This window comes from Saimiri boliviensis, chromosome 12 (assembly GCF_048565385.1).
Source record: "Saimiri boliviensis isolate mSaiBol1 chromosome 12, mSaiBol1.pri, whole genome shotgun sequence".
Classification (NCBI taxonomy): domain Eukaryota; kingdom Metazoa; phylum Chordata; class Mammalia; order Primates; family Cebidae; genus Saimiri; species Saimiri boliviensis.
Genome location: NC_133460.1, coordinates 20,013,673 through 20,040,168, shown reverse-complemented (window position 1 = coordinate 20,040,168; position 26,496 = coordinate 20,013,673). Strand labels below are relative to the sequence as shown.

General features: G+C 42.4%; 1 protein-coding gene across 3 annotated transcripts; it reads right to left on the bottom strand.

Annotated features, from left to right (window-relative positions):
* Positions 1 to 1,911: 1,911 nt before the first annotated feature.
* Positions 1,912 to 24,753, bottom strand: GDE1 (glycerophosphodiester phosphodiesterase 1). Of its 3 annotated transcripts, none has more exons than XM_003930139.4 (6): positions 24,335 to 24,753; positions 18,308 to 18,483; positions 12,061 to 12,166; positions 8,400 to 8,492; positions 4,729 to 4,940; positions 1,912 to 3,477 (listed from the first exon to the last, which is right to left on the bottom strand). In XM_003930139.4, exons 1-6 carry the CDS (start codon positions 24,593 to 24,595, stop codon positions 3,330 to 3,332), a joined length of 996 nt encoding a protein of 331 aa, XP_003930188.1. In that variant the 5' UTR covers positions 24,596 to 24,753; the 3' UTR covers positions 1,912 to 3,329. The 3 variants fall into 3 exon arrangements, with proteins under 3 accessions (XP_003930188.1, XP_039333982.1, XP_039333981.1); XM_039478048.2 differs by having other exon boundaries at positions 18,308 to 18,479; positions 24,335 to 24,752; XM_039478047.2 differs by lacking the exon at positions 8,400 to 8,492.
* Between the last annotated feature and the right edge of the window lie 1,743 nt (positions 24,754 to 26,496).

Below are 26,496 nucleotides of genomic sequence, written 5' to 3'. Positions count from 1 at the left end.
TTGCTCATTTGCCAGATGCTAAGTGCTCCCATCTGGAATGCTTCTCTCCCTTCACCTTTATCTCTTGTCTCCACTTCAGTGCAGCCCTGCTTCTCCTGGAGGTGTAAGTGCAGTAGACAGTGGCTCATGCCTGTAATCCCAGCATTTCTGGAGGCCAGGATGGCAGATCACCTGAGGTCAGCAGTTCGAGACCAGCCTGGCCGACACGGTGAGACCCACCCCCCATCTCTACTAAAAATACAAAAATTAGCCAGGCGTGGTGGCGCGTGCCCGTAATCCCAGCTACTCAAGTGGCTGAGGCATGAGAATTGCTTCAACCTGGGAAACAGAGGTTGCAGTGAGCCAAGATTGTGCCACTGCACTTCAGCCTGAGTGACAGAGTGATACTGTCTCAAAAAATAAAGGAAAAAAAGTACTGAACACAGCATTTTAAATAGTCTAGGACATGGTAGGCAGTCAATAAATGTTAATTTGCGAGGATTTTACATGCACTCTTTCATATAATCACCACCACTTCAAGTGTATTACCCCTATTTTACAGGTAAATTAATTTAGCCAAGGTCATACATCTGGTAAGTTGCTGGTTAGGAATGGAGACTTGGCTTTCTCTGTTTCCAAATCCTGTTTTAACGCTATACTGAGCCTTCCAAGGAAGTGCTTAATAGTAGTTATTCATACTTTATTTCATCATTCAAATTCTCCATTTTCGGGGGCCTGACCATCTTAGCACAGGACCTAAATACTTAATTTGGCCTGGCTGAATCAAAAGCAAAATGGATTTGGGATGAAGATCAAGAGACAGAGATATCCTGGCTCTGTAGAGATCTTTTCACAACATAAAAAGATATTATTATTACAATGAATATTTTGAGAGATTGGAGTCAAACTCTGTCATCCAGGTTAGAGTGTGTGGTGTGATTCTAGGTCACTGCAGCCTCAACTTTCTGGGCTCCAGTAATCCTTCCGCCTTAGCCTCAATTTTTAAAGTTTTTTGTAGAGATGGGAGTCTCACTGTTTACCCAGGCTAGTGTTGAACTCCTGGCTTCAAGCAGTCCTCCCACCTTGGCCTCCCAAAGTGAAAGGATTACAGACATGAGCCGCCATGCCAGGCCAAGGGATATTATTAACTCCATACTGCCCCCAAGAGAAATCCTTCCCTGTCAGTTGCTGTGTACCCTCAGAGGTACCCCAGGGCTGAATTCAGGTCACAGAGGTATCTCTTTTTTTTTTTTGGTGACAGGGTCTCGCTCTGGCCTAGGCTAGAGTGCAGTGGTACAATCTTGGCTGACTGCAACCTCTGACTTCTGGGCTCAAGTAATTCTTGCTTCAGCATCCTGAGTAGCTGGGATTGCAGGCATGTGCCACCATGCCCAGCTAATGTTTATATTTCTAGTAGAGACAGGGTTTCCCCATGATGGCCAGGCTGGTCTTGAACTCCTGGCCTCAAGTGATCCACTTGTGTCAGCCTCCCAAAGGGCTGGAATTACAGGTGTGAGCCATCATGCCCAGCCTGATGGATCTTCTTTGGTCACAATTCCTCCCTTTCACCAGTCATAATTTCTATGGCACTGAAGTACATGCAGTTTAGACATTTGTCCCACTCAGCGAACAATCTTTGTTCATTTTAAAACTCAAGACAATTGTTTTGCAAATGCTGAATCAAAATGTACCAAGCCCCACCCATCATGCCTGTGCCAACACAATCTGGCACAAAGTTTGCTTCTCATTGTCATATAGCTGTGTGGACTCGTGGCCTTCCAAAATCACTTCCTGGCTGCTGCAAGTGTGAGGCTGGCAACCCTCGGCAGGGATGCAGGAGGGAAGCCACGGCGAAGCTGTGGGCCTGGACAAAGGCCACAGATGGAGTTGAAAGGTGGGAGGGGGTAAGCTAGAGGAGACGGATAACGTTGCTGTTTTTAAAAATTCAACTTCATTTTAATATTGCTACTTAGTTCACAGTGAAATCCCTGGAAGTTCGAATTGGGAAGAGCACAGAGTTGGGATCATGGGCTCAACAATATAAAGGCAGATTCAGTGAGGGGTAAGGGTAGTGGCTCTGGAAGCAGACTGACCTGGATTTGAATGCCAATTGTACCAGACTCAAGACACCTTGGGTAAGTGGCTCATTTCTTCATCAACAGAAAGAGTGTTAACACCTCCAAAAGACTTTTGTATGGATTAAGAGAATGCATGTTAAACCACTTGTATAGTTTCTGGCTAACTGTAAACAAGAAGTTCTAGTTCGCTCTCTCTGTCTTTTTGAGTCAGGGTCTCACTGTGTCACCAAGGTTATAGTGCCATAGTAATCATGGCTCATTGCAGCCTTTAACTTCTGGGCTCAAGTGATCCTCCTACCTCAGCCTCCCAAATAGCTGGGACTACAGGCATGTACCACCATGCCTGGCCAATTTTTTTTTAGAGATGGGGGTCTTGCTGTGTCGTCCAGTCTGGCCTCAAGTAATCCTCCTGCCTCAGCTTTCTGAGTTGCTGGGATTATAGGCGTAAGCCACTGTGCCCAGCTTAACTGTGACTTTTGAGGCAACCCCTCCCTTCCAGAGTTTAGCTTCCTCAATTGTAACATGAGGACGAACCTAGATGTCCTTGGAAGTTTCTTCCAGCTCTAATTGCCTATTCACATCTGTTGCAGAGGTTCCTAATAAGCCTAGAAAAGTGCAACTCTGCCCCCTGGTGGTTTGCTGCTCTCCATTCAAGATGCTGTAAATCCCTCATTGGCTTCAAGACCTCCCTACCATTTTGGTTGCTGCACATTGAAGCCTCACTGGATTGCACAGTGGCTTCCCCAGATTCCGTATGCCTTAGGATATGATGCTTGGCACATAGTTTTCCTTTAGTGTTCCTTTTAATGATTTTATTAGTATGGCCACAAGTTTGATGTCTACAGTACATGTTAACATAGCTGAATACAAATACTTGAAGTCAGTGTGGCGTTTAAAAATGCCAACTCTGAGTTATCATGCATGTCTCATGCATTTACATCTGCATTCCCAAATCGTACAACTCAATCTGTGCTTATCTTCACTAAGTCTCCCTGTGTGCCTCAGCTAGGGCAGGGCGGGGCAGGGCAGGAGCTGTTGTGCCTTATTTCAGACCCAGATTTTCAAGAGCAACAGTGCTGAACTCTGGCATTCCGTGGAGCACGGTGGCAACACTGGGTTTTGCTTTGGTTCAGGTAAAAATGCAATGACTAACTATTGCATCTGTGTGAGTCACCTGATTCCCCAGGCTCTGGGCTAGCACAAAGGGTATTTTGATATCCCTGTAAGAAGCCCCTGGCAGTTTCTGAACCCATTTTCTCCCAGGGTAAAAGTCTAGAAATGAGGTTCACAGTCTTCCACCATGCTGTCAGTGATGTAGCTGGAACCAAGATGGGATTCGTAGTAACTCTTTTCATCAAAAGTATTAACAGTCCAAGCAACAACCGGGATTCCTTTAGCTGACCACTTCTTCAAGTAGGCCCTGGGGAAAGAGGAAAGCCAGTCTTGTTAGAATAGTAACCAGCTGTCTCAGGAATCTCTAATGGCCACTAAGTATAGTGTTCACTGCACACCAATAGTGCCCGGAGCTTGCCTCCTACCTGGCCTCTGCACTGTGATCAGAGGAACTGTTCCAAAACCCAGGATGCCGTGAACCTCCTTACATTTCAGTAGCTCACTAATGATTGCCACCCACAACTGTCCTTGGCACAGCCACTGAAGGTGTGCCTGACCTGGCCCTGACCTGTCTCTTTGGCTTCATCTCACACCATACCCCCCCCCTTTCTTTTCTGTGCTGATGGTATTTAAATTAATTGAAAGAATATTAATTTTCTTTCAATTCCTGGAAAGAACCATGCTCCTTCCTGCCACAGCACATTACATGTATTTTTCTCTTGGATCTGGATTCCCCCCAATTCCCACTCACCCTTCAGATCTTAGCTTACCTGTCACTTCCTTGGGGATGCTGTTTCTGACAACCTAGACCAGATCAGATTACAGTCTGTGTACAGTCTTCTCTGGCATAGCCTGTATCTTAGTTTTAACTTTATATTGATTGGATTTTTATTTGATTAACATCTCTCTCTCCCCTACTTGGCTGTAAACATCACGAGGGCAGAGACCATGACTTTGATTCTTCACCACTGCATCTTCAGCTTCTCAATATGGAACCTTACAATAGTATAGGCACTTACCAAATATTTATTGAACTGAATCATGCATGTCTGAAATAATTCTCGACTTACAACTCTAATCAGCTGAAATATACAGATATAGAATTGCCAAAGAAATGATTTAGAGATTGCTAGCAGGTTAGGAAATGCAAATGTTATTGGAAGAGATGGGGCAATGCCTATAATGTAAGATGGTAGGTATGAGGTTAGTACCCACAGGATGTCTTCACTGTGGTTCTACCCAGGATCCTGTGTTGGCTTTCAAAAAAAAAAGTCACAAGAAATAAAATCCCTTTCTCAGCATAGTTTTTTAGGTTCATTTTTTTTTCTTCCAAATATACTAAAAAAAAAAACAAGAATATGTGACCAACTTGGTTTGAAAACAGTGAAATATGCCTGAACTCTTCCCACCTAAAAAGCTAAATTGACAATCCAATTTAGAGGCATGGTAAGCTTTGCAGGTTAGAACCAATTCAGGATGTCTACTCTCTTAATCCTTCCTTTCAAAGAAAAGCATTCAGGACATGTGTCTGGGGAAAATTAAAAACCTTCCAACTTACGGGGATATAAAATCCTTTTGCATGAGGAAAGCTGAAATTCCACACAGGTACCACAAGATATTATGCATGCTCCAATCGAGCAAAAGGTCCATGATCACAAATATGAAATGCTTCCAGAGGGTATCATAGCGTGGTTTCCCATCTCCTGTGTGGCTAAGGCTCCAAGGTCTATGAGTTAATGCTGTTATTACATTCCGATCTGTTTGTCTCATCTGAAAAGGAATTTGGGGGAAGTAAAAGAATGATCACATATAAAGTCGAATACTTAATAGTTTAGATTTAGCCAATTTGTGCTCAATCAGATGAGGTGGTCATAGTTGGTACCCTGCCATAGTATCTACTAAATAAGTTCTCTATCATAAACCCTTTGAGAAAATAATGTGAATATAAAGCATTAATATGCAATAAACATGAGAACATGTTTTTTCCACAATCCTTAAAAAACTGAATTCTATCTTTAAAATGGGAAAATTACAACCTCAGGATCAAATTTTAACAGTGTCACAAGAATAAACTTTTAATTGGATACTGACTTAAATCCTGGCCAGAGATAATTAAAACTCAGTGAGGATGGAACCAAGGTCAATTCAAGATGATGGGCTGGTTAGTTTTGACCCTTTCCAGAGCAAATGGCTGGAAAGAGTTGCAGGGTTGGGGAGAGGAATAGGGAAGTGAGGTTGGAAGGGAGAGAAGGGATTGTGAAGAGAAAATGGGAGAAAGCAAAGGAGAAATAGAGAGATGTGGATGGAGTTCCTTCAGTCTCTGCTCTTGTGCTCCTCTGGGGGAATGTCTTACATATTTTAAAGGACTCAGTGGTCAAGGAATTTTGGGAAAAACTGTTCCAAATATTTGCAAGCCCCATGACCCTATTCATCTCCATGATAGCTTCTACGGATAGGCTCTATCCTCACTGTAAAATTTTTCAATGTATGCTCTGTTGGTCACTGGTGAAGAACGCTATGGAATTAAATAATAGAGGAGGAAAAGTTTCTTTTTATAGATCTATTTCAGCTAGTGCAAGAAGTAACAGAATTAAAATATCAACATTTTGTAACTCCCTAGAAAATGGACAGATCTGGGCAATGAGCATTCACAGCAGCTAACAGGAGTCAAACAGTTGTCAAGTGTCTCCTGACAGAAAAACACTCATCTCTAGAGTTATCTTGGCAAGAATAACCAACCCTAATCTCATCAAGGCAAGCTTCCAGCTCTATTAGTTTATAGAAAATAAGGAGAAAAATATATTAAACCATATCATGGTATAATCAGCAAAATCTGGACTTGGGTAAACTCTACAAAACAGTAATCTGATTTCTTCAGTAAATACAAAACAAGGACCCCCCCCCCAAAAAAAAAAAAAAAAAAGAAAAAGAGAGAGAGAGAGAGAGATGGAACCTACAGGTTTTAAGATTTACAATTGTCGGGCCGGGCGCGGTGGCTCAAGCCTGTAATCCCAGCACTTTGGGAGGCTGAGGCGGGTGGATCACAAAGTCAAGAGATCGAGACCATCCTGGTCAACATGGTGAAACCCCATCTCTACTAAAAATACAAAAAAATTAGCTGGGCATGGTGGTGTGTGCCTGTAATCCCAGCTACTCAAGAGGCTGAGGCAGGAGACTTGCCTGAACCCAGGAGGTGAAGGTTGCGGTGAGCCGAGATCGTGCCATTGCACTCCAGCCTGGGTAACAAGAGCGAAACTCCTCCTCAAAAAAAAAAAAAAAAAAGATTTACAATTGTCAGCTGGGTACATGGCTCACGCCTGTAATCCCAGCACTTTGGGAGGCCAAGGCTGGCAGATCACCTGAGGTCAGGAGTTTGAGACCAGCCTGGCCAACACAGCGAAATCCCGTCTCTACTAAAAATACAAAAATTAGCCAGGCATGGTGGTATGTGCCTGTAATCCCAGCTACTTGGGAGGCTGAGGCAAGAGAATCACTTGAACTCAGGAGCCTGAGGTCACAGTGAGCCGAGATCACACCGCTGTACTCCAACCTGGGCAACAGAGTGGTACTCCGTCTCAAATTAAAAAAAAAAAAAAAAAAAAAAAGATTTACAATTGTGACATGAAGATCTTATTCAGGTCCTATTCAAATGAACAATTTATGAAAAAAACCATTTATGGCATTTCTGAGACAAGTCAAAATTTATACACTGACTGGATATTTGATAATATGAAGAATTTATTGCTAATTTTTAGATGGACAATGGTATTGTGGTTATGGTTTTTTTTCCCCGCCCCCCCAAGAGGGAGTTTCGCTCTTGTTACCCAGGCTGGAGTGCAATGGTGCCATCTCGGCTCACCGCAACCTCCGCCTCCTGGGTTTAGGCAATTCTCCTGCCTCAGCCTCCTGAGTAGCTGGGATTACAGGCACGCAACACCATGCCCAGCTAATTTTTTGTATTTTTAGTAGAGACGGGGTTTCACCATGTTGACTGGGATGGTCTCAATCTCTTGTCCTCGTGATCCACGCGCCTCGGCCTCCCAAAGTGCTGGGATTACAGGCGTGAGCCACCGCGCCCAGCCTGTGGTTATGTTTTTAAAAAGGCATCTCTAGGCTGGTCATGGTGGCTCATGCCTGTAATCCCAGCGCTTTGGGAGGCCAAGGTGGGAGGATCGCTTGAGCTTAGGAGATGGAGAACTGCTTGGGTAATACAGAGAGACCCTGTCTCCACAAAAAAAAAAAAAAAAAATAGCTGGGCATGGTGGCGTGTGCCTGTGGTCCCAGCTACTTGGGAGGCTAAGGCAGGAGGATCACTTGAGCCTAGGAGGTCAAGAGTGCAGTGAGCTGTGATCACACCACTGCATTACAGCCTGGGAAACTGAAGGAGATCTTGTCTTTTAAAAAATTAAAAGGCATTCACTTTTTAAAATATTCTTAATGCAATTTCATAGATGGAATGATAAATTTTGCTTCAAAATAACACTGGGGAGGAACAATGGAGTTATGGGTGAAAGGACCTGGATCATAGTTAAAGGAGGATACAATGTACTGTTCTATTTTTTGCATGGTTTAGATTCTCCATAATGAAGAGTTTATTTTATTAAAGGTATGTCCTGCTGTTAGCTGGTGAGAAATAGGGGCTACATAATTCTTTTCTGTTCTGAGAATTTTACCACAGTAATCTGAGTGAGCCTGTGAGCAACATAACAAAAGGGGCAAAAGAGGAATCATGGCATTCTGTAAGGGGTATGAATACACTCCCCTTCTGGAACTTCTCTTGTTAGTTTAAAAGAGGAGCTTATTGCCGGGCACGGTGGCTCACGCCTGTAATCCCAGCACTTTGGGAGGCCGAGGCGGGTGGATCACGAGGTCAAGAGATCGAGACCATCCCGGTCAACATGGTGAAACCCCGTCTCTACTAAAAATACAAAACATTAGCTGGGCATGGTGGCGCGTGCCTGTGATCCCAGCTACTCAGGAGGCTGAGGCAGGAGAATTGCCTGAACCCAGGAGGCGGAGGTTGCGGTGAGCCGAGATCGCGCCATTGCACTCCAGCCTGGGTAACAAGAGTGAAACTCCGTCTCAAAAAAAAAAAAAAAAAAGGAGCTTATCAACTGTGACCTTGATTCCGTTCAAATTAATAGGCATTTATCTATGCTTACACAGCCCATTGCTATTATCTCCACCAGTCCACCTAATATTATATACAAGAGAAATCCTAAATGTTACCTTATAGATAACTTCTGGCAAGAAAGAACAGACAACACTACTATTGTACAGTTGAGGAAATTCCATATACATGTTCTTTAGAGCCTCAGTAGCCTGTAAAATAAAGAGATTCGTATATTTAAAATTGATTAAAATGTGATAGATAGCCCCGGCCAATAACTATCATATATTAAATACAACCCTATGGAATAAAACAGAAGTTTACTAGAAATAGAGATGCTGAAAGTATTGGCAGAGTCTACTATCCACTGGGATGCATTTTAAACTCACACCAGCAGCAGAAAAGGAAGAAGCTGGGGTACTGCTGCTTTAATCCCACTGAGGGCCTCACCCCTTTTGTCATATTTTTTAAAAGTGTGGTAAGCCGTAGGCCAGAGGCAAAATTTTCCTTGCCTATACCCTAGTCTAGCCACTATGAAAACTCCTTTTGTACCCACAAATCTATCACTCTCTGCCCTTTCCAAATGAAACTTGAGCCAGCTAGTCTGGGAACTACTCAGGGCAGATTTCTTAGTCCAGGGGATACATCACCCATCACCAATATGGAGGGAGAAGCAATGGAGCAGAGGTAGGAGGGACTGGGAAGAGTTAAGAGGCTCCCAGTTCTTCACAAGGTGAACAGAAGTTTCTTTTTATAGTAGTCTAGCTAAGAAATGAAGAAGACATTATAGAATTTAAGCATTGTTTTATAACCCCTAGTGAAGTGACATCAATAGCAGCTAACAAGAAAAAAGTCACTAGCCATGTGGGATGCAATGGTGCTGCTGCATAATTTGTGAAATACTGCTAATTTTTGGAATGTCACACGTACCCCTAACCAAATATGATGAACAAAATGCATTCCCCACCAAAATAAAAAAGAACACAGATTATTCATGTCATTCCTCCTCTTCACTAATCCAACTGAAGGCAAGCTATAAAACTAATGCTGTTTTTTTTTCTTTGCTGTTTGAACAAGGACATGCACTGTAAACTCTTCTCATTTACATTAATTCTCAGAACAACCCTATGTGGTATTGATTTTAGTAACCCCATTTTACCCATGAAGAAACTGAAGCTCATCAAGGTTAAGGTTACCCTGTAATAAGAGCTCAGTCAAGGTCTGTTGGACTCCAAAGCCCACGATCTCGGCCACCGTGCTCTCTACTAGCTCCCCTTTGTTGCCTACACTTGCCCCTCACTACCACCATCTTGGTGAACTAGGTCACTATGTTCTGCCCAGTCTTGGCTGAACACCCATGAGTACCCATCCAGAAAACAAAAATAGCTAGATGCTTTAAAAAATTTCTACTTCTTTTTAAAAATTATTCAGGAGAAGCCAGGTGTGGTGGCTCATGCCTATAATCCCAGCACTTTGGGAGGCCAAGGCAGGAGGATCACTTGAGCCCAGGAGTTTGAGACCAGCCTGGCCAACATGGCAAAACCCCATCTCTACGAAAAATACAAAGACTTGCCAGGTATGATGGTGTACGCCTGTAATCCCAGCTGCTTAGGAGGCTGAGGCAGGAGAACTGCCTGAATCCCAGAGGTACAGGTTGCACCAATGCTGAGATTGCAGAGTCAAGATTGTACCAATGCACTCTAGCCTTGGTGACAGAGCGAGACTCTGTCTCAAAAAAAGAAAGACTCTAAGAGGATAAGCATGAAACTCATTTTACTGTGGGTGAAATGTAGGACCTATCAGGGTTCCCATATGTGGGCTGCAACATCACCAAGGAGCACCTGAGGTGCTCATTAAAAATACATGTTCCTTGAGCCCACCCTAGACATTTTCAGAATCTCTTCCCTAGGGAAAATTGGCCAGGAATTTGTATTTTAACATAGACATTCCAGGTGATTCTAACACAGACTGATTGGAAAATGTAGATATATACAACTATCAGTTTACCAGAATAACAAATTAGTTACCATGCTCTTTTATTTCTTCAAAAATGGGAGTTAACTATAACAAAATTTGAGTATATACGTAGGCCACATTTCAGGTGTTTTTTTTTTTTTTTTTTTTTTTTTTGAGACAGAGTGTCACTCTGTTGTCCAAGCTGGAGTACAATGGCGTGATCTCACTTCACTGCAACCTCTGCTTCCCCAGTTCAAGTGATTCTCCTGCCTCAGTCTTCTGAGTGGCTGGGATTACAGGCACCCACGACCAAGTCCAGCTAATTTTTGTATTTTTAGTAAAGATGGGGTTTCGCCATGTTGGCCAGGCTGGTCTCAAACTCCTGATCTCAGGTGATCCACCTGCCTTGGGCTCCCAAAGTGCTGGGATTACAGGTAGGAGCCACCATGTCTGGCCCATTTCAGGTTTTAACAATGGTTTCAGTGATAGCATGGGATTAATTTTTAAAAACTGGCTTTATCAGAATTCTTAACCAGTAGATGGCTGTTACCGATTATTAATATTGCTAGGGGAAAAATCCTCAGGTTGCCCAAATGGGAAAAAGAGCACTTGTACTTGAAAAAGCTGGTTATAAGAGAATAAATGCAATTGGAATCATATTTTCCCACCAATTTTCACTGTAATAATATGCTCTAATGAGTAAAAGTGCATACCCTAAAATTTAAAGAAAACGGATTTTCTGATAAAAATATGTCTGTTAAAATCAATGAATAATAAAACTATACATAACAGAAATTATACAAAGGGATACATCTATGTAAAAGGTATATGTTCTGTTAAGTATGAGAAACTTTTAATACAGCTTTTAATATGTTCTGTTAACTATCAGAGAATTTTAATAAAATTCTCTTTAAATGCAGTCCATAGTTGATCATATAAGGTCCTTAACTTTTAGGCTAGATAAAACTGGTCTTGTATACAACTCCTGAATTCCTTTTTATAAGCTTACTTAAGCAGTTTTTTCTAGAAGTACCTTTTTACTGTTTACTTTATATCTTTTGTATGTGCTTTATGCAAATAATAGAAACTTGACTCTTCCATTTTGTGCTGGTTATTGAATATCAGAAGTTTTGTAAAGGTTCTATAAAAAAGGTTATTATGGCCGGGCGCGGTGGCTCAAGCCTGTAATCCCAGCACTTTGGGAGGCCGAGGCGGGTGGATTACGAGGTCAAGGTATCGAGACCATCCTGGTCAACATGGTGAAACCCCGTCTCTACTAAAAATACAAAAAATTAGCTGGGCATGGTGGCACGTGCCTGTAATCCCAGCTACTCAGGAGGCTGAGGCAGGAGAATTGCCTGAACCCAGGAGGCGGAGGTTGCGGTGAGCCGAGATCGCGCCATTGCACTCCAGCCTGGGTAACAAGAGCGAAACTCTGTCTCAAAAAAAAAAAAAAAAAAAATACAAAAAATTAGCTGGACATGGTAGTGCGTGCCTGTAATCCCAGGTACTCAAGAGGCTGAGGCAGGAGAATTGCCTGAACCCAGGAAGGTGGAAATTGCGGTGAGCCAAGATCACGCCATTGCACTCCAGCCTGGGTAACAAGAGCGAAACTCCGTCTCAAAAAAAAAAAAAAAAAAAAAAGTTCCATAATTTACTGTTTCCTTAAATATAGATTTCTGCATTGTGTACTTCCATTAAACAAATATTTATAAAAATAATTTTTAAAAAGAATAAATAACAAAATAGATATAATTTCAGAAATGACTATCAATGAAATAAGATGGCTTTTTAACAAAGTGACGTCCATGGTTTAAACTGTACCTTGTTTGCATGGCCTTTGACGTCAAAGAAAATTGTCAGGTTATGGTTTAGGCACTCTGAAACGGCTTCCCTTAAGGTAGGGATCTTTTCATCAGGGAAATCATTCCTGTAAGAGAGGAGAAAATACATTGTAGGAAAAAAGAGAAAGAGATAAACTGTATTATAACAGACATTTTGCAAATGTCGCCCAATCAAAAGGAAAGAATGTTTTCTCCAACTTCTTTTCTTACACCAAAGCAAAGTCCAAGGATCATTTACTGTAAGATGTTTTTGTTTTGTTTTTTGAGATGGAGTCTTGCTCTGTCATCCAGACTGGAGTGCAGTGGCATGATTTCAGCTCACTGCAACCTTTGTCTCCCAGGTTCAAGTGATTCTCCTGCCTCAGCCTCCTGAATAGCTGGGACTACAGGTGTGTGCCACCACACCCGGCTAATTTTTTGTATTTTTAGTAGAGACAGGGTTTCACCATATTGGCCAGGCTGGTCTTGAACTCCTGACCTCAAGTGATTCATCCACTTCAGTTTCCCAAAGTGCTGGGAATACAGGCATGAGCCACTGCACCTGGCCAAAAAAAACATTTTTTTTTTTTTTTTTTTGAGACGGAGTTTTGCTGTTGTCACCCAGGATGAATGAGTTGTTCGTTTTTTGAGACAGAGTCTCGCTCTGTTGCCCAGGCTGGAGTGCAGTGGTACAATCTCAGCTCCCTGTAAATACCAACTCCTGGGTTCAGGCGATTTTCCCACCCTAGCCTCCTGAGTAGCTGGGACTATAGGTGGGCACCACCACATCCAGCTAATTTTTGTGTTTTTAGTAGAGACGGGGTTTCACCGTGTTGGCCAGGCTGGTCTCAAACTTCTGACCTCAAGTGATCTACCTGCCTTGGCCTCCCAAAGTGCTAGGATTATAGTATGACCCACTGTGCCTGTCCCATTGTAAGAATTTGAACCAAATTACATTTTTCCACTTTTTTATTGCTATAGACTTATACGTATTTATGTGATATATCGGTACACACATACAATATATAATGATAAAATCAGGGTATTTTAGGATGTCCATCACCCCAAATATTTATCATTTTTTTGTGTTAGGAACATCCAAATCTCCTAGTTATTTTGAAATATACAACAGATTGTTAACTATAATCACCCTACTGTATTATTGAACACTAGAATTTATGCCTTCTAATATGTTTGTACTCTTAACTAAACTCTCTTCATCCTCCCCTTCTCCCTACCCCATACCCTTCCCAGCCTCTGGTAGCTATCATTCTCCTCTCTACCTCCATGGGATCAACTTTTTTAGCTCCCATATATGAGTGACAACATGTAATATTTCCTGTTCTGTGCTTGGCTTATTTCATTTAACATAATACCTTCAGTTTCATTCATGTTGCTACAAATGACAGGATATCATTCTTTGTTATGGCTACATAGTATTCCACTGAGTATATGTATCACAGTTTCTTTATCCATTTATCCACTGATGAACACAAGTTGATTCCATATCTAGGCTATTGTGAATAGTGCTGCAATAAACATGGGGATGCAAGTATGCCTTTGATACACTAGTTTCCTTTCCTTTGGATAGATACCAACTAGTGAGATTATGGGATTGTATGGTAGTTCTTTATTTTTGGTTTTTTGAGAAACCTCCATACTGTTTTCCACACTAATTTACATTCAGAATATAAGAGTTCCCTCTGCTCTATATCCTCGCCAGCATCTGTTATTTTAAAAATCTTTTTAATAATGGCCATTCTAACTGAATATTTCATTGTGATTTTGATTTGTATTTCCCTAATAATTTGTGACGTTAAGAATTTTTTCATATGCCTGTTGGCTATTTGTGCATCCACTTTTGAAAAATGTCTATTCAAATTAGGATTTGGGCAGATGTTTTTAATGGGATTATTATTGTCTTTGCTGTTGAGTTCCTTGTATATTCTGGATATTAATTACTTGTCAGTGGAATAGTTTGCAAATATTTTTTTCCTATTCAATAGGTTGTCTTTTTACTGTTGTTTCCTTTGCTGTGCAGAAACTTTTTAGTTTAATATAGTCCCATTTGCCTGTTTTTGTTACCTGTGCTTTTAAGATCTTAGCCATAAAATCTTTACCTAGACCAATATCCTACAGCCTTTCCCCTGTATTTTCTTCTAGTAGGTTTATAGTTTCTGGTCTTAAATTTAAACTTCCAATCCATTTTGTGCTGACTTTATGGTGAGATAGTGGTCTAGTTTCATTCTCCTGCATATGGATATCCAGTTTTCCCAGTACCACTTATTAAACAGAGTGTCCTTTCCCCTACTGTATGTCCTTGGTGCCTTCATGGAAAACCAATTGGCTGTAAATATGTGGATTTATTTCTTGGTTCTCTATTGTATTCCATTGGTCTATGTGTCTATTTTGCGTGTCTGTTTTTATACCAATACCATGCTGTTTTGGTTACTGTGGCTTTGTAGTATATCTCGAAGTGAGGTAGTATGATACATCCAGCTTTGTCCTTTTTTCTCAGTATTGCTTTAGTGATTTGGGCTTCTATATGGTTCCATATGAAATATGTTTAGGATTGTTGTTTTTCTAGTTCTCTGAAGAATGTTTTTGATATTTTGATAGGGACTGCACTGAATTGCAGATTATTTTGAGTAGAATGGTCATTTTAAGAATATTAATTCGTCTGACCCCAACCATGGAATGTCTTTCCATTTGTTTGTGTCTTCTTTAATTTTTCTCATCAGTGTTTTGTAGTTTTCCTTGTACAGTTCTTTTACCTCTTTGGTTATATTTACTCTTAGGTATTTTATTGTGGGTTTTTTTTTTTTTGGTAGCTATGTAAATGGGATTGCTTTCTTAATTTTACAGCTAGTTCATTATTTGTGTATAGATATGCTACTGATTTTATATCCTGCAACTTTACTAAATTTGTTTATCAGTTCTAACAGTTTTCTGGTGAAGTCTTTAGGTTTTTCTATATACAAAATCATGTTGTCTGCCAAGAGGGACAATCTGACTTCCTCTTTTTCCACTTTGGATGCCTTTTATTTCTTTCTCTTTCATGATTGCTCTGGCTAGTCAACCATTCCATATTTAGCAAAGCTGATATGAAGGTCGAAAGAATCATGGAGGTAGTATTTAATCATATTATCCAGAGTTTGCTGTACTTGGGACTGACAAAACTAAAAGTATCCAGTAAGTACAGACTAAATGCAGACATAAACTTCCCTTTTATTGCATGAGACCTTCAAATTCACTACGGTTGCATAAACTTCCCTTTTATTGCATGAGACCTTCAAATATGCTATGGCTGCTTTTAACCACAAGTAGGTTAGGCTGCAATTGTGTAAGAAGCAACAAGTAAATGGCTTGCACCAGCACTTTTATAAAGGTTAAGACAACTGGACCACATGGTGGTGCCCAAGACATTTTTTTTTTTTTTTTTTTTTTTTTGAGAGGGAGTTTCGCTCTTGTTACCCAGGCTGGAGTGCAATGGCGTGATCTCAGCTCACCACAACCTCCGCCTCCTGGGTTCAGGCAATTCTCCTGCCTCAGTCTCCTGAGTAGCTGGGATTACAGGCATGTGCCACCATGCCCAGCTAATTTTTTTTGTATTTTTAGTAGAGACGGGGTTTCACCATGTTGACCAGGATGGTCTCGATTGCTTGACCTCGTGATCCACCCGCCTCGGCCTCCCAAAGTGCTGGGATTACAGGCTTGAGCCACCAAGCCTGGCCCAAGACATTTTTAATTCATATTCTGGTGATAGGTGAACACTGAAAACACAAGACTCACAGATGAGTAAAACTGAAGCACACAGATACCTGGGCACAGAGATTAGAGATTGATGGTCTTTAGATTCTTACATTGTATAATGGATAGTATTTTTCTGTTTGTTTTGTTTTGATTTGCTTTCCTTTTCTGGTGATTTTGTGTTTCTGACACTAGCTGTACACTGGGGTTCCCATCTCCTCCTCCTTGGGTTCAATTAATTTGTTAGAGTGGCTTGTGGAACTCAAATAAACATATTTACAGGTTATTATAAAGGATGTTACACAGGATCCAGATGAAGAGATGCATAGGGTGAGGTAGGGGAAAGGGGTGGAGAGCTTCTATGCCCTTTCTGGGTGCTCTATCATTCAGAAACCTCCATGTGTTCAAATACAGATATTCTTGACCAAAGACCAGCAACAACAACAAAAATCATTTAACTTTTTAATAAATCACTGAATTTCCACTGAATTAATAACATTATTAATAGCCCTATTCCCCAAAAGGCAGAATATATGCCACCTTTGGAAAACTCAGAGACTTAATTTTCAGATTATAATTTCTCTAATAGAACCCTATGCAGGGGAAATTCCTAGGAATACATAAATCTGTTAACTATATTGTGCATTTATTTAAGTGCAACAGTTTAAAATAAATAATTTTTGAATACATAATTTTCTGATATAGAAAATGAAGGCTAAGTGTTTGATACAAAAGAAATCAGCTTTTCTCTCATAATAAAATTATTATTTAACTTATGCTAATTCAACTGCATTATTTCAACTGTAAGATCATACTTTATTTTTATTTTTATTTTATTTTTTTTTTGAGACGGAGTTTCGCTCTTGTTACCCAGGCTGGAGTGCAATGGCGCGATCTCGGCTCACCGCGACCTCCGCCTCCTGGGTTCAGGCAATTCTCCTGCCTCAGCCTCCGGAGTAGCTGGGATTACAGGCACGCGCCACCATGCCCAGCTAATTTTTTGCACCTTTAGTAGAGACGGGGTTTCACCATGTTGACCAGGATGGTCTTGATCTCTTGACCTCGTGATCCACCCGCCTCGGCCTCCCAAAGTGCTGGGATTACAGGCTCGAGCCACCACGCCCGGCCAGATCATACTTTAAAAAACAGGTAAGGATAAGCCAGGCATGGTGGGCTCAAGCCTGTAATCTCCGCACATTAGGATGCCGAGGTGGGTAGATCACCTGAAGTCAGGAAGTCAAGATCAGCCTGGCCAACATGGCGAAACCCCATCTCTACAAAAAATTCAAAAATTAGCCAGGTGTGGTGGCGCATGCCTATAGTCCCAGCTGCTCGGGAGGCTAAAGTGAGAGAATTGCTTGAACCCAGAAGGTAGAGGTTGCAGTGAGCCGAGATCGCACCATTGCACTCCAGCCTGGGCAACAAGAGTGAAACTCCATCTCAAAGAAAAAGGATAATTTAAACATTATAGACAATTCTCCCAGCTATTCTAATCAATTTCTATTCCCTAAGAGTGAAAGATGGGACACCTTAATTTGTTGTTCGTTTGGCTGATCTTAGTTTCCTCCTTACCCTCAGGACAAGCATCTCATCATATTGAGCATAATTCTAGAGAAAATATCTATTTTTTCCCACAACATGATCTGTAAACACAAGCCAATTACTTCATTTAGTGTTCAATCATAGAAAACACACTCTGTTCCAATAGTAGACGCCTTTGCTATGGCGTCTTAAGGGATTTTTTGAAAATTACAATTTTTTTTCCCTAGGATACACAAATTCCAGAGAAATGGACTCAGTGCCACCTTAAAGGATTTTTAAGGGTAATGAGGAGCCTAAGCATTTTTTGCTTTAAGTATTAACTTTGAACCTGACATGTTATTAGCTGCAATGTCATTATAATATTTAAACCAGCCTTTCCCTTGGATAAGCAGAATAATAAAATATCTGATGATGGTCAAGAGCAATTCCAGCATCCTGGACTCGTAATTCTCAAGTGTACCTATATTCTTTTTTGCCTACAGTTCTACTGCAAAGTGCTATTCTAGATGATTTCTAGGATGCTTTCTATTCCTACAATTCTGTGATTCCTTAGAAGTTTGTTATGAGGATCAGAAGAATGGGTTAAGTTAAAATGTGATATTATACTATTACTTGAAGCTTTATATATATATATATATGTAATGTATAATTTGCTTCTTGGTTCACCTGAAGGCAAGAAGATTGCCAAGCAATGGCTTTCAGCCTCATGATTCTATAGTGACAAGACAGAGTATTATCTTGAGAATAATTTTGAAGCCAAATTTGGAAAGACTGAAAAATATAATTCCATATTTCTGTTGTTCCTGGCACTTGCTCATTACTTAGGAGACCTATGTACAGTTCAAAACAAAACAAGACAACTCTCCTGGGGCAGATGTAATTAGAAGGCACCAGTGTCCATCTGTCATTTCCAATAAAAGCTAAAATACATATTTAAGTGACAGTAAACTACTTACCTGAGTCTGTGGTTTGCTGCAGGATTCAGCTTCCTGATTTGTTCAAATGTCAAATCACACAATCGACCAGTCCCATCTGTCGTCCTATCTACTGTGTTATCGTGCATTAAGACAGGAATCCCGTCAGAAGTAAACTCAATGTCCAGCTCCACGCCCGTTGCTCCATTCTTAGCTGCCTTAAAAAAAATCAACAATATTACTGTCAAGTGGCCACAAACATCATTTTACATCTAATTACCCCAAAAGACCAGCAGGGCTGGCTAAGACAGCTGTCTTTATTGATTCCTTTTCCTTCTGCTTCCCCCACCAAACAGCAATCCTGACCTGTTTCTGTTTCTTGTGTATTCAACTCCTAGCTGATGGATTCCTTAAAAACTTTAATTTCCTCACTCTTCTCACTTTCACAGTGAAGACTGGGAGACTTCAGAAACTTATGTTTTCTCTGGATGCTTTAACTATATGGGTCATCAATGGCTTACAAATACTTAGACAATTCGCCTGTTTACCTACACTCTTCGTTGGTATGGCAGTTCTGATGATTACCCTATGTTTGTTGAGTAGTCAGATATTTCACTACTTTGGCATGAATGAGTCAGGTTTTTGGTGGTTCAATTCTACCCTCTACCACCAAGACATCACACCTGCTTCTAGGACAGACCACATTTTATGTAAGCAGCATTGGCTGTTGGCCAATAAGTTGGTAAGCTTGATTAGAATTTATCTAAAAAGGGAATTTGAACCTTAAATTATACAAGCCATGCTTCTCTGGAGACACACTATCTAATGTTTGCTTCCTTGGCTTCCTTATCACAATAAAGATGTGAAATGCTCATTATGATCAACATTTCTTTTTATTTTTTTTTATACAGGATCTGTCTCTGTTGCCCAGGCTAGAGTTCAGTAGCATGATCTCAGCTCACTGCAACCTCTGCTCCCTGAGTACAAGCCATCCTCCCACCTCAGCCTCCCAAGTAGCTGGGACTACAGGCAAGTGCCCCGAAGGCCAGCTAATTTTTATATTTTTGCAGAGATGAGGTTTCACCATGTTGCCCAGGCTGGTCTTGAACTCCTGAAATCAAGCAATCCTCCTGCCTCAACTATGGGATTACAGGTGTAAGCTACTGTGCCCAGCCAAGATTTTTAATTTTAATTTTTTTTTTTTTTGAGACAGAGTCTTTCTGTCATCCAGGCTGGAATGCAGTGGTGCGATCTTGGCTCACTGCAACCTCTGCCTCCCGGGTTCAAGCAATTCTCCTCTAACAGCCTCCCGAGTAGCTGGGACCACAGGTACCCACCACCACGCCTGGCTAATTTTTGAATTTTTGTATTTTTTTTTTTTTTTTTTAAGATGGAGTTTTGCTCTTGTTACCCAGGCTGGAGTGCAATGGTGCGATCTCGGCTCACCGCAACCTCCGCCTCCTGGGTTCAGGCAATTCTCCTGCCTCAGCCTCCCGAGTAACTGGGATTACAGGCACGTACCACCATGCCCAGCTAATTTTTTTGTATTTTTTAGTAGAGACGGGGTTTCACCATGTTGACCAGGATCCTCTTGATCTCTTGACCTCGTGATCCACCCACCTTGGCCTCCCAAAGTGCTGGAATTACAGGCTTGAGCAACTGCGCCCGGCCAATTTTTGTATTTTTAGTAGAGACGGGGCTTCACCATATTGGCCAGGCTGGTCTCAAACTCCTGACCTTGTGATCTACACCCCTCAGCCTCCCAAAGAGATGGGATTACAGGTGTGAGCCACAGTGCCCATCCTAATTTTTAAAATTTTAAGTATGATCTATTGCAAACATAGAGTAAAAAAGATTTAATATGTGAATGTTTCAACCTATTTTCCTCAATCTCTTTCTGCCCTAAAAAACAAACAAAACTATTATTTATTGAGCCTTTTCTATTTGCCAGGCACTCTTAGAAGTGCTTTAAATGTATTAACTCATTTGATCCTCAAAACCCTGAAGCAGGTACTATTAATATTCTCATTTAACAGATGAGAAAACTGAGACAAAGAAGGAGTAAGAAACTTGCCCAGGGCTGCACAAGCTGGGATATACTCTTATCTGCTTTTGATTGCAGTGTTGATTTTACTATCAACACACAGATACAGCTGAAAACTCTCTTTCATTCTCCTCCTCTCCTCTCCAGATGTAATTATCATCTTAAAGTTGGTGTATATCATTCCCATGTCACCCCCTTACGGGTTTTTATTTAAGTACCCATAAACAACACAGAGCACTAGTGCTAGTGAATAGTTAAGATTTCAATAAATGTTAGCCATTGTTACTTATTATGTCTCCTCCCAAAGTGCTGGGACTACAGGTGTGAGTCACTGCACCCCGCCCTTTTAAACAGATCTTTAAAGGTAATATAGTCAAATTTACCAATAATGTCCTTTATGGGTGGAGATTTTTCTGCCTTATTCAAATCTTTCTCTTTTCCCATGTAATATAGATGTACAACTATTTTGGAAAAACACATCATGTTTTTCCTCTGCTCTCACATCGTAGCAATCAACCCCGACTTTGTAACCAAAAATGTGGGGTTTTTTCCTCAGGAACAAGTAGTGGACACCAGCTGAGTATCCTCTGACTCAATTCTGACACTATCTACCTGGAGATAGCATCAGATCACAGGTTGAGGGCTTGGTCCCCAAGACTGCACTCCACCCTCCTCCAGACACAAATAGCAAGCTGGGGCCTCTGGAACTTCTGACCAATTGGCTTCAGGTTCTCTTAGGTTTTCTTTGTTGTTTATTTTTATTTTTATCTTTTTTTTTAATTCCTCTTAGGTTTTTATGGAAGCTTCAGGCTGTCAGCATTCCTTCCCCTAGGGTATAGGGTGGGGGTCTGAGGAGGGTCTTAAGACTTACAATTTGAAAGACAGGGAAAGATTCCAGTTCTGCCTTGGGGCAGGTGAAAAGAGAGCAGGAGAAGGTTGGAGAGATTCTGTTTCCTGAGACCTGCTCCTAAGGCCTAGGACACCTAACAAAAGACTGTAGCAAGGGCTATGAGAGTTATGACCCAGGAACCACTGATGAAAACCTATATATATATGTGTGTATATGTGCGTACATATATACATACATCCTTAATAGATGACAATATAGTGTAAACATAACTTTTATATGCACTGGGAAACCAAAACATTTCTGACTCCCTTTATTACAATATTTGCTTTATTGATTATTTACTCAGGTGTGGAACTGAACTTGCAATATCTCCTGTAAATACTAATGTGAATGGGAACCAGGGGTTCATCTTTTTGTCTCAATTACTAGAATAACACAGAATTACTGCTAAAGTTGGCCAGGCGGTGGCTCATGCCTGTAATCCCAGCACTCTGGGAGGCTGAGGCAGGCAGATCAGTTGAGGCCATGAGTTCAAGACCAGCCTTCTCAACATAGCAAAACGCCATCACTACTAACCCCCACCACCAAAAAAAATTCGCCAGACATGGAGAAGCACATCTGTAATCTTAGCTACTCAGGAGCCTGAGGCACAAGAATTGATTCAACCTAGGAAGAAGTTGCAGTGAGCTGAGATCACACCACTGCACTCAAACCTGGGTAACAGAGAAATCCTGTCTCAAAAATAAAATAAAAGTATTGATAAAGTCGAATGTATATATACATACATACATACATTTCTGATGCTGGTGGAATTTCTGGTAGATAATAAAATCTTGGCTGTGCATGGTGGTTCATGCCTGTAATCCCAACTACCTAGGAGGCTGAGGCAGGAGAATCACTTGAACCAGGGAGGCTGAGGTTGCGGTGAGCCAAGATTGTGTCATTACATTCCAGCCCGGCCAACAAGAGTGAAACTCCGTCTCAAAATAAATAAATAAAATAATAATAATAATAAAAGTATAAATCAGGGGTCAGGCATAATGACTCATGCCTGTAATCCCAGCACTTTGGGAGGCCAAGGTGGATCACTGGAGGTCAGGAGTTCGAGACCAGCCTGGCTAACATAGTGAAACCCTACTAAAAATATAAAAATTAGCCAGGCGTGGTGGTGGGCACCGGTAATCCCAGCTACTCAGGAGGCTGAGGCAGGAGAATCACTTGAACCTGGGATACAGAGGTTGCAGTGAGCCAAGGCTGCACCACTGCACTCCAGCATGGGTAACAGTAAGAATCCCTCTAAAAAAAAAAAAAAAATTAAAATTAAAAATTGAAAAATAGGCTGGGCACAGTGGCTTATGCCTGTAATCTCAGCACTTTGGGAGGCCAAGGCAGGTGGACCACTTGAGGTTGGGAGTTTGAGACCTGCCTGATCAAAAAGGAGAAATCCCATCTCTACTGAAAATGCAAAATTAGCTGGGAGTGGTGGCACAGGCCTGTAATCCCAGCTACCTGGGAGGCTGAGGCAGGAGAATTGCTTGAACCCAGGAGGCAGAGGTTGTGGTGAGCCAAGATCGCACCATTGCATTCCAGCCTGGGCAACAAGAGCGAAACTCCATCTCAAATAAATAGGACATGAGGGAGGCCAGGTGTGGTGGCTCACGCCTGTAATCCTAGCACCTTGGGAGGCTAAGGTGGGTGGGTCACTTTGAGGCCAGGAGTACAGGACCAGCCTGGCCAACATAGTGAAACCCCATCTCTACCAAAAATAAAAAATTAGCTGGGTGTAGTGGTGGACATCTGTAATCCCAGCTACTCAGGAGGCTGAGGCACGACAACACTCCAGCCTGGGTAAAAGAGTAAGACACTATCCAAAAAAAAAAAAAAAAAAAAAAAAGTTGGAGGTGGGAAAGGGAAGAAAGAATCAGATATATTTACACAGATGCAAAATTGCCTAATCCACTGAAAAAACCCTCTCACTCTGTATGGTGTCATTATTACGAAGCCAGGAGAATGCTAAGCGCTGAGAGTTATCAAAAGTTACCGGAGTGCCTTGTGTTAAGGAGGGGTCAAAAACTGATATTAGTCCAGCTGCAAGGGTTGTGCAAGTGTGAGTGTGTATGTTTGAGGGAAAGGTGATAAGGGAATGACTCAAGTAATTTAGACAACAAGCAAAGATATGTCCTGTGAAGGGTGATCTATTTAGACTAACCTTAATTACTAACCAAGACCCTATTTGACCCGACCCATTTCCTGCTTCATTCACACACCAGTCTTTGAAGTCAGGCCACACACTGCCTTTTCTGTTACCTGAATGCTGCAGTATCATTCCCATCTCACGACCTTCTGTACCTGCCTGGCTTCTTATAATTCCTTTCTGTTCAAACGTCGCTTCTTCAGAGATGATTTCTCTTGACTACTCCATCTAAATAAAATAGCAAAACTCTTCCCCTCGAGTTCCTCCAGTCATTCTTTATCTCATTATCCGATGTCTTCATTGCACTTTTCACTCTCTTAAAGTTATCTCATTTATGGTTTATTGTACTGGTTTAAGGCTTGCCTCCCCGACTCCAATGTACACTCTGTAAACCAGGGACCCATCTGACCTTGTTCCTGGCTGTAACCTCAGCGCCAAGCGCACAGAAACTTTATACATATCTGCTGTCGTCTGTAAATATAAAACCTGAAGTAGAGGGCCAGGCGCGGTGGCTCACGCCTGTAATCCCAGCACTTTGGGAGGCCGAGGCGGGTGGATCACGAGGTCAATAGATCGAGACCATCCTGGTCAACAAGGTGAAACCCCGTCTCTACTAAAAATACAAAAAATTAGCTGGGCATGGTGGCGCGTGCCTGTAGTCCCCGCTGCTCGGGAGGCTGAGGCAGGAGAATTGCCTGAACCCAGGAGGCAGAGGTTGCGGTGAGCCGAGATCGCGCCATTGCACTCCAGCCTGGGTAACAAGCGCGAAACTCCGTCTCAAAAAAACAAAACACAAAAAACAAAAAACTCTGAAGTTGGGAGCTCTCTAGACATTGGGAGGGATCAGAGGCCAGGAGTGTGACTTGTGGACGAATGAGGAAGCGGGAAGGCCGTCAGGAGAAGATCGGGGAACCCTGGGAAGTTAAAGCGTAAGTCCGAGCTCTCGGGAGAACCAAGGGGCGCGAGGCGTGGGGGGCTCACCTGCCGAATGGCCGCCAGCGTGTTCTCGGGCGCGTCGTGGCTGCCGCCGCGGTGGGCGATGGCGGAAATGCGGTCCCGGGGCTTGAGCACCTGCAGAGCCCTGCAGGAGGGCACCGGCTCAAAGCTGAAGACGCGCAGCAGGACGAAGAGGCTGCCGGTGAGGAGGCAGGCATTGACGGGGCTCCGCGTCACCAACAGCAGCACCACCAGCAGGAAGGAGAAGGGGCCCAAGAGGCCCCCCTGGTCCTCCCACAGCCACATGCCGGCGCCCGCACCGGCACGGACGGGAGTCCCGGACCTGCCGGGCTCCCCGGGCAGGAGAGCGAGAAGCGACGGGGAGGGCCCAAAACACTGGCCGCAGCGGGTGCCCGCCGAGGGGACCAGCGCCGCACAATGGCGGCAGAGGACACCTCCTGAGAGGTAGTCAGCTGGCCAGCCAATCAGGGCCCAGGATTTGCAGCGCTAGGGGGCGGAGCCGCAAAGGGGGCGGGCCCAGGCCCCAGGCTCAAGTTCCAAACCCGAAGTGGTTTACGGTTTTCTGGGGTGTGAACTTCGACCTGGATGTTTAACTCCTAGGCGAGAAAAGGAGGGATAAGAACCGTCCTAAAGCTGTAGTACTGGAAGGGATTCTAGTGGCTCCTTTATCTGCCTTTGAGGAAACTGAAGTCCAGGGAACTTGGAGAGAGGCAGGATGCTTAGATTATCGATTCAGTTCGGTTCAGTTCAAGATAGGCTCCAGACATGAGTTGAACAGGACCTACACAGGGTTCTTGCTCTTATGGGTCTCACATTCTCGTGGTAAAAGTGTTAGCAAGTACACCTAACGTGTACAGAGCACTTACCATGTCCCAGGTACTTTGCGAGCAAACACTTTATATGCTTATCTCATTCTCACAGCAGCCTCACTAGGTGGTTATTATCTCAGGAGGCTGATGTCAACCGATTTGATTTTCCTGATCCTGGGGGACTGGAAGAGCCTAGCAAAAAAGGCACAGTTAGATTATAAAACTGGAAGGGGTTTTAAGGATTCCCTCATTTTATAGATGAGAAAACTGAAGATAGGTGAATTAAGTAGTTAATGGCAGGGTGGGGACTGACATAAAGGCCTCACCAGTGACTTGTGACATTTTCGCTCCTCCTCCTCCTAATCTTATTTCTGCTAAGGGCTTTTGTACTAGGCCCTGTGCAATAGTTATCTCAACTGTGTCTCACAACCACCCTTGTGATAGTCACTTTTAAAACCCCCATTTTACATATGCAAAAATAAGCACTGGAAGGAGGGTAAGAGAGATAGATGGTAAAGCCGACTTAGGGAATGAAAGAGGGCTCCTAGTCATGTTTTGGAAAGCTGGTAGCATTTTTATGTAGAGAACTTTGCGTAAAGATTCAGGGATTTTTCTGTTACTTCTTGCTTTTAGTGTATTTTCCCACTGATTTGCAAAAGGGCATAGATGTCCAGTTGGCATCTAGGATTTCGCGGTTTTTTGTTTTGTTTTGAGTTTTGTGTGTGTGTGTGTGTGTGTGTGTGTGTGTGTGTGTGTGTTTGTTTGTTTTTGTTTTTGTTTTTGTTTTCTTTTTGAGACAATCTCACTCTCTCACCCAGGTTGGAGTGCAGTGGTGCAATTACGGCTCACTGTCGACCTCCTGGGCTCAAATGATTTTCTCACCTTAGCCTCCCGAGTAGCTGGGACCACAGGCTTGGCTAATTTTTAAAATTAGTGGGACCACCCTACTTGGCTAATTTTTAAAATTTTTGTAGAGATGGCGTTTCCCTTTGTTGCCTAGGCTGATCTCGAGCTCCTAGGCTCAAGCGATCCTCCCACCTCTGCTTCCAAAATGTTGGGATTATAGGCTTCAGCCACCATGCCCGGTGTGTTCAGCAAGGTTTTAGCTACAATATTTTGGTGCATGTTATGTGTTTTTTAACAGCTGCATAGAAAGGGGTTTTCCTTATACAGATAAGAAAAAAATGTCAACTTCAAGGAACACTTCAGGGGACTTCAGACTCTGAGGAGTGGTCCTATTATAATAAATAAGTAAATTTATTAATAGATTCTAGAGGCTCTAGCTTGCAATGAAGACTACGTTTCCCAGCGTGCAGCATGCTGGCCGTAAGCATTACGTCCGCTATCGGGGGCGCGCAATGCACATCGGGGATTGTA